Raw genomic sequence first — 8968 nt, forward strand, 5'->3', positions numbered from 1 at the left:
GGCTTGTAATATGATGCTTGTATGACTTATTTTAATTGTAGAGTTGTGTTGTGATATCTTCCCATGAGTCCTTGATCTTGATCGTACACATTTGCATGCATGATTAGTGTACGGTCAAATCGGGGGCGTCACAGTAAACTTATCAGTAGAGGTTATTGTGTAAATGCGCTACTACTATGGTCCCTAGCAGTAGCGCTCTTCATGCAAGCGCACTGCTGCTAGAACTAGACTCGCGGCGGCGGCGTGGCAATTATAGCAGTAGCGCGTCTTAGAGTGGGCGCGCTACTGATACATTCATTTCAGCAGCGAGGTTTGTGTGCGAGCGCTACTGCTAGTTAGCAGCAGCGCCTTATTTTAAAGTGCGCTGCTGGTAAGATTCTGTGTATAGGCTTTTCCCTAGTAGTGTGGTGCCAATGCCCCAAGGTGAAGTCGCTTTTGTCAATGTCAGAGAGGTTCTCAGCGATTTCTTGGCTTCGCAAAGGGTCATTTTCTCTTCTATCTCCAAATGTCCTTTTGGTCAGGCGTTTGTTAGATGCAACAGTAAAGAAGATAGGGATTCCTTGGTCAATAGGAGCCCGCATCCTTTCGATGACATCCACATCATTTTCCAAAAGCATGATCAAGGTATGAATTGGAGGAAGTTTAACCTGGCCAGAGACTGCTTGCTGCTGTTAGTTGGTTTCCCTGCGGATCTGCGCTGTATGAATGAGCTCAATAACGATGTCTCTAGTTCTGGGAAGTTACTGTCTTGGGACAAAGTAAAAACCACTGATGCAGCAGTGGCAGTTAAAGTCAGAATCGATGCTCTGTCAAATGTTCCTGTCAGTTTGGCAGTCACCGGGGACAGGCATTTCGAAGGTGAATCTTGGACTTGCCCAATCATTATTTTTCAGGAAGAGTTGTTGGGCGGTGTCCCCACAGTTGAGGAGCCCATTCCGGTAGATGGCAACCCACACCCAAGACCTCCTGAGCAGCATCACCATCCAAATCAGCACAACCTCTTCTTTGGACCTGTACTGCAGCATGAAAACAACGAGCAGCCTGAGAATGCTCAAGATGTTCAGAATGGAGATGCACAGAATGCAGATGATCTTGGTTGGGGCCACTAGGCAATGCCTCCTCTCCTCGATAATGCGCCGGTGCAGAATCAAGCTGCTGCGCAAGCTCTTGAGATGGATCACAATGGCCTCACTCTCTCTCTGGGCATTGACTCCAACAGTGTTGAAACTGCAAATTCAGTTCAAGGTGCCGACAATCTTTTGTTGTTTGGAAATCTCCTAGTTCCACATGATCCGCCAGTCTTGATGCCAGAGATTCAGCTTCTAGATCTCAATATGCCACTTGAGGTGGAATTGCAGCAACCAGAGATCCCTGTTGCATTGCTGCATGCTGACCTGCAGGAGGAAATGGAGCAGCAACTACCAAAAGCCCATATTGATGTTGCAATGTTTGTACCACCGGATGTGCAGGTTAATGATGCCACTGCCTTGCAGATGTCACGGGATCAGCCACCTCCAGGGATGTCAGAATTGCACAGCCAGGCCGATCCGCTACCTGATAACGCTCTGCTTCCACATCATATGTTGCTGGCCCCTTTTGCTGCTCAAGAGGACAACTTTCAGCAACAGATAGTTGGTACTGCTGCTGAGCCTGAGGAAGCTGCTCCAGATAAATTTCAAGAGCCTGTTATTTCTGCCACAGTCAACCAAACAGTAAACACTGCAGCTTCAGAACTACCCAACCCAGATTCAGGTAGTTCTAATCCTCCTCCTGGCTTCCCTTTGCCCATTTTTAAAGACCAAATTCATGTGGGTGCTTGTCAACTTTTGCCTGATGCAGCAGACCCAATCATGCAAAAGATGTTTCTGTCCCAAGCACAGGAAGAACTGCACAAGGCCTGCACTGGTCATGAAGAAGCAGAGCTTTAGAAGAAGTATTTTGCTCCTGAAGGGCATCCTAAGGATGTGATTCAGGTACCTAATGAGTGGGCAAATTTTATTGCTCTTGCACTGCTTACTCCATATAAGTTTGAGTGGGTTAAATAGTTGCTTTCTTCTTAGTTATGGAAAATTATTTCAGAAGATTCAGATAGCTCCAACTTGAAACCTTTTGTCTTACCTGAGAAATGTGAATCTGTCCTGCAGAGCATTTGCCAGAATCAGAATGATAAAGAGATGCTCCCCACTGCTATGGCTTCCACTCCACCTTCAAAGCCCTCATCAGTTGGAATGTCCTCCAGCACCTCTGCCATCCAAGTGTACAAAAAGAGGAAGGAAAAAGCTCCACTTGTTGAAACCCAGGTGAGAAGAAGTTGTAGAATTCAGCAATTCAATCATGGTTACAGAAAGAAAACATGCATGGATAGAAACTGCTTGCCTTGCAATGTTAATCCTCCTTCATTACCCAGCAAAGTGGTTAAAAATCTCTCTATTGCTTTTTGCAAGATTCCTGAGAAAGACTGCTCAGATGAGGCCCTACACCAAGCCAAGAAGAAGAAAGGGAGCAAGGACAAAGAGGTGAAAGAGAAGAACAAGAAGAGCCCACAGAAGGGGGGACTGCGCAGCCCTGCATAAGGATTTCTTAGGAGATCTGTCTAGTTTCATTTTGAGCTATGGATGTATTGGTTATGTCATATCTAATGATCTTGTGTAAACCCATGTTTTGGGGTGAGGTTGAGATGGCACTTTTAGTTCTGTTGCAGACTGAGATCTTTAAGTTATGCAAAGCTATGCAGATTTGTCATATCCAGTTATTTCTGCATTTCTATCATGAATAAGCAATGGAAAATCTTGAACTGGAATATTAGAGGCATCAATGATAAAGATAAGTGGTTAGCTATTCAAAAAAAATTGATGAGACAGACTGTGACTTGATTTGCATTCAAGAAACAAAGAGGGAAACACTTGACAGCAGGTATCTTAAGCAGTTTTGCCCAAAATGTCTGAACAAGTTTGATTACCAACCATCTGTAGGTGCATCAGGAGGGTTACTAGTGGTCTGGAATGATTCCCTTTTCACGGGAGAGACTATCTCTAAAAACTCCTTCTCTATCTCCATTCGGTTCACCTCCAAGCTCTCTTCTGATACCTGGACTTTATCAAATATCTATGGCCCTTGTCATTCTTCTGACAGGGTTATTTTCATGGACTGGTTTTCTAATATTCACATTCCTGATGATTGTAATTGGTTGATGCTGGGGGATTTCAATTATATTAGGTATCCTTTAAACAGAAACAGAGAAGGGGGTAATCTCAATGATATGCTCTTATGCAATGAAGCAATCGGCAATTTGGGCCTTCTAGAAATTCCATTGAAAGGGAGAGCATTTACATGGAGCAACATGCAGACAGCCCCTTTACTTGAGAAACTTGATTGGGTTTTTTCTTCTGAAGCTTGGACTTCCAACTTCCCTAACACCATGCTGTTGCCTCTTTCAAACCTATTTGTGATCATGTCCCATGCATCATTAATATTGGCACCAGGATTCCAAAGTCAAAGATTTTTAGGTTTGAAAATTACTGGATGCAGATTGATAGTTTCAAGGACACTGTGAAAAATATTTGGCAACAAGATGTTAATGAAACTGATAGTGCAAAGAGAATCACTGCTAAGTTTAAGAGATTGAGAAAGGGCCTGAAGATTTGGGCCAAAGAGCTCTCACAGCTGTCTAAACTTATTCAAGCTTGTAATGACCTCATTCTGCTTTATGGCACTTTTGAAGATTTTAGATCTTTATCCACTGTTGAATGGAATGGCAGAGAAATTGTTAAAAAGCATCTTCTTAACTTGTTGGAAATGCAAAGAGAATATTGGAAGCAAAGAGCAACAATTAGATGGATCTTGCAAGGGGAGGCTAATACTAAATATCTGAAAGTAAAAGCGACCATTAATTTCAGAAGAAACTACATTGCTAGTTTGCAGGATGAAGCTGGTAACATGCAAGATGATCATCAGACTAAAGCTGCAATTCTGTGGAAAGCTTTCAAGCACAGACTCAATGCTTCTGTGCCCACTTTTGATCTTCTGAACCTTGAGTCCCTTGTCCCAAAGATGCCTGAACTAATTGAGCTTGACAAGCCTTTCACAAAGGAGGAGATTGATGCAGTGGTTAAAGATCTCCCTTCTGATAAAGCACCAGGGCCAGATGGCTTCAATACTGATTTTATCAAGCATTGTTGGGACATCATTGCTCCAGATTTCTATAAGCTGATTGAAGACTTTTACAATGGCAAATTAAACTTGTAGAGATCAACTCTTCTTTTATTACTCTGTTGCCAAAAAAAGATGCTCCTGTCAATGCTAATGATTTCAGACCAATCTCTTTGCTCAACTGCTCCATAAAAATCATCACAAAACTTCTTGCCAACAGACTGCAGGCTGTCATCCTAAAGCTGGTTCATCAAAATCAATATGGGTTCCTTAAGAAGAGATCAATACAAGATTGTTTGGCCTGGTCATATGAGTTCATTCACCAATGTCATCAATCTGGGCAAGAATTAATTATCTTAAAGTTAGATTTTGAGAAAGCTTTTGATATAATTGAGCACGAAGCTATCAGGAAAATTCTCATTGCTAGAGGCTTTGGACCTAAGTGGATTATGTGGATGGATATGATTTTCTCTTCTGGATTTTCTTCTGTGCTGCTAAATGGGGTGCCCGGAAAGCAGTTTCTCTGTAAAAGAGGAGTTAGGCAAGGGGATCCTCTCTCACCTTTACTGTTTGTCATAGCTGCCGATCTGCTTCAAACAATCTTAAATGAAGCTATGAGGAATGGTCTGATCTCTGCCCCTATACAGACTAATTCTGATCAGGATTTTCCTGTAATCCAGTATGCAGATGTACAGTCCTTGTCATGCAAGCCAATGCTGCTCAGCTGCACCAGCTCAAAACCTTGCTCATGTATTTCAGTACCTTCACTGGCTTGAGAGTCAATTATGAAAAATCAGTGATTGTTCCTATTAACACTACAAATGATAAGATGCTGGAATTGGCTAATATTATGGGTTGCAAAGTTGGATCTCTTCCCTTCACATACTTGGGTTTACCTCTCTGTCTGTCCAAGCCAAAGATTGAGGATTTTATGCCCATCATGCAAAGAATTGAAAGAAGGCTGGCTGGTTGTTCCTCCCTGTTATCTTATGGAGATAAATTGGTTCTGGTAAAGTCTGTGTTCTACAGCCTGCCCATTTTCTTCATGTGTACACTTCCACTTCCAGCTGGTGTCATGGAGCAAATTAAGAAATATCTCAAACAATTTTTTTGGAGGAAATATGGAATGGAAGACAGGGGCACTGCCTTGATTGCTTGGGACAAAGTTTGCCAACCAAAATAAAAAGGAGGACTTGGGGTGTTGGATATTGCCAGTCACAACAAATGTTTACTTATGAAGCATGTCCACAAGTTCTTAAATCAACAGAATATTCCTTGGGTCAAATTGATTTGGGAGACTTATTATCCTGACAGAATGCTTCACACTAACCCACAAGGATCTTTTTGGTGGAAAAGTATTCTCAAGTTAGTGCCTGAGTTTAGACAAGCTGCTGTCCCCAAGATAGGCTCTGGCAACACTATAAGATTTTGGTTTGACAACTAGAATCAGGGCATCTTGAAAGACAGATTCCCTTAGTTGTTCTCTTTCAGTAGGCAAGAGCAGATTTCTGTCCAGAAAATCAAAGGGTTGGAGGATGCATCTGAACATTTCTTTACTCCACTATCAACCCAGGCCCATCAACAATTCCAAGAACTATCTGCCCTCATGCAGGCTACCCAATTGAATAATACTCTGGACACCTGGTGCCTACCATGGAACAAGCATAAAAATGATTTTTCGGCTATCAAAATGTACTGCCACATGCAAGGAAAAGAAGTAGCCTCTCCACTCTTTAAGAGGATCTGGAAAAGTGCTGCCATGTTAAGATATAAGATCTTTCTATGGTTACTGCTGCATGATAGAGTAAATGTCAGAAATCTTCTTGCCAGAAAGCACTTTCATCTGCCAAATTACAACTGTGAACTTTGTAACTGTTCCTGCGAAGAAACCAACCTCCGTCTCATCTGAGACTGCCCTTTTGCTCTGCAATGCTGGGATTCAATTGTTCCTTCCAAAGTCAGAGGTATAAATGCTTTCGATGAGATCAACTTGCTGTCAATCCATCTGCCCAAGCAGTTTGCAATGAGCATCATCACCATGGGTTGCTGGCACATTTGGATGCAGAGAAACTCCAAAATTTTCAAAGCGCAAAACCCATCGGTTCAGGGATGGAGAAAGCTACTCAAAGATGATCTAAAGTTGATGATTCTGAGAACCAAAGAAAAACACAGGGAAGCTTTTAGTGGATGGATTACAGATAATCTAAGTTAATTGATCATGGACATTCCTAGAGCTGGTATTGGTTAGATGGCTCCTTTTGTTTTTTCTTTACTTGTATGTAAATAACTTTGAGTTACTTTGAATGAAAATTGCCGTAGAACGATTGTTCTACGGTTTTCGGTTAAAAAAAATGCTATAGTACAGATAGGTCACACAAATGTTATACGGCGCTTTAAAACACAACTAGCTATACACAGAGCAATATATTATACTCATATATATGCCATGTCATAGCAAGCACTTGGTAGCTAGCTAGCTATTCGACCTATGCGTATACGGATAATACTATCTCTCAGGTCCATCGTAGATGAGTCATGCCTCATGAATGATTCATGAGCACTGCTCGTCTGCTCCATGGTCGAGGGAGAAGATTAGACGTACGGCCGGTCGGCAGATCAGTTGCCGGCGCCCCAGAGGAAGGCGCCCATGGCGAAGCTGCGCTTCTGGTGGACGCTGCCGTGGACGGGGAGGCCGTAGTCGGAGAGGAGGCGGTCGAGCTGCCACTCGGGCATGGCCTCGTAGTTGGCCCTGGTGTACCTCGGGTAGTGCAGCGGCATCTGGAAGCGGCGCGCGCCCTGCTGCTCCCTGTCCCCGTACCTCGCCGCCGCCCGGCCCTTCCCACCGCCGTTCGCCGCCATCGTCTCCATGGCCGCCCTCGAGATGAAGCTAGGAAGCTTTGTGCGTGGTGGTGGTGTGTGGTGTGACTGTGTTGCACCACACAGTCACACCGCACAGGCGATCGCCTTTTATAGGTAGCTCCGGCCGGGCGCGGCATAGGAAATATCACGCCGGAGCGCTTTGGTTAGTTAATCACGAGGAATGCAGGTGAGCCAGCTATAACTTTGTGGCCCGTGTGTTCAGCCGGCGTGGTGTGTGCAGGCCGTGTACGTGTGCGAGCCGCGAGCGGGCAACGGCTGGCTTGGCCCGGTTGGAAGGGGCTGTTGGCAGGCACGGCGTGCGTGGACGGCGGACGTCCCACGCCCGTGCCTTGGCAGTTGACACCCGCGTGCCGTGCGTGCATGCAGGTCAACGACGCCCTGCGCCGTCCGTTGCGAACTTGCCAAGCTCTGTCTGTGCTGCGCGTCTACTGCACAACATAGCAGGCCCGTGTTTTGGACTGGCGGCTGGGGTTTGCTGGTTTAATTAAGCCGGCCAGGATGGACTCTGGCTGGAATCAGACGATCGATCTGACGGGCGTTGCGAGGGTTTACAAGTGTGGTGTATCACGTGATGCCTGACCTCTCCTCGCGTCTCTCGCCCATGACCCATCCAGTGCTTCATCCGGATTTCTTGTTCATCGAGGACTTCTCTGTGGAAAGGATTGATCGAACAATGGCCAGCATGCGCGCATAGGCACGGAAACGTAAAATAATGACACGTGATCGATTGAGCGGCGGTGGTGATCGTGCGGTAGTGCGGTGAGCACCGAGACGGCAATGGTTTCATGGCCCCCCAACTAACTGGAACTACTCGTCATGCGGGGTTACAGGCATGCATGGGACCGGTTCAGGTGGACTGAAGAGGTGTAGCTAGGAATATACGAGGACTCAGAAGTGGAGTTTTTGAGCTACAGCTCAAATGAGCTTGGTGAACAATAAAACCTAATAAAAGGAAAAAAAATAAAAACATCTCATTTTTTTTGGATGAAAACACTGACAAAAGTTCACGTGCTCATAAAATTGCTATTTTTTTAAATAATACAATTTTTATTAATTTGCATAAATATTACGCCCAAAAAATAATTTTCAAAAATAATACACCGTCGGCCCGCAGCAGGCCGAGTGGACCTAGTCGGCCCACAGCAGGCCGACTGAGGTCCTATCGGCTTGTTGCTGGCCGATTGGCCTGTTGGCCACCAGTTCAGGTCTAGTCGGCCAGTAGTGGGCCGACAGAGACTAATTGGCCTCCTGTGGGCCGACAGGGACTAATTGGCCTGCTGTGGGCCGACCGGTGCATGCCATCATTTTTGTCCCGAACGATCCCCGAATTTTTTTTTATAAACTATGCCATATTTCGCGCAACCCTTTCCCCGCAATATTTCCCCGCCACCCGTTTCCCGCAATATGTTCGCGCCAACTCTTTCCCGCCACCCGTTTCCCGCCATATGTTCGCGCCAGCTCTTTCCCACCACCCGTTTCCCGCCATATGTTCGCGCCAACTCTTTCCTGCCACCCGTTTCCCGCCAATCCTTTCCCGCCATACCGCAATCGTTCTTTCCCGCCATTTTCTCATCCCTACCTATAAAACCCCCTTCAGACAGAGGAGGATAAGCATTCCAGTGTAGTGTAGTTGAGATGTCCCATTATCCTTTCAATCGTAGTTTTCACCCTGAGATGAGCAGGACTCTTCTGATGCTAGTTACCGATTTCAGGATGGACAATAGGATAGTTCCATGGAACGAACTCACCGATAGCCATAATGAATGAGTTGGCTCACGAATTACGTATGTCTGGGTGGCCTGAAAGGACCTATGAGGAGGTACGTATATAACTTCTTAGGTTGCATGCAAGGTGGAAGAAGGTAGTGAAGCCGAAGAGTGGAACTTTTAGAAGGACTGCAGAAAAGCATCCATTTTTATGGACTGAGGAGAGCGAGGAC

General features: G+C 45.2%; 1 protein-coding gene across 1 annotated transcript; it reads right to left on the reverse strand.

Moving 5' to 3' along the window:
- Positions 1-6513: 6513 nt before the first annotated feature.
- LOC125543299 lies at positions 6514-7103 on the reverse strand. The gene has a single exon (XM_048706605.1). It carries the CDS (start codon positions 7015-7017, stop codon positions 6766-6768), a length of 252 nt encoding a protein of 83 aa, XP_048562562.1. The 5' UTR covers positions 7018-7103; the 3' UTR covers positions 6514-6765.
- Between the last annotated feature and the right edge of the window lie 1865 nt (positions 7104-8968).

The sequence above is a fragment of the Triticum urartu genome, chromosome 3 (genome assembly GCF_003073215.2).
Source record: "Triticum urartu cultivar G1812 chromosome 3, Tu2.1, whole genome shotgun sequence".
Classification (NCBI taxonomy): Eukaryota; Viridiplantae; Streptophyta; class Magnoliopsida; order Poales; family Poaceae; genus Triticum; species Triticum urartu.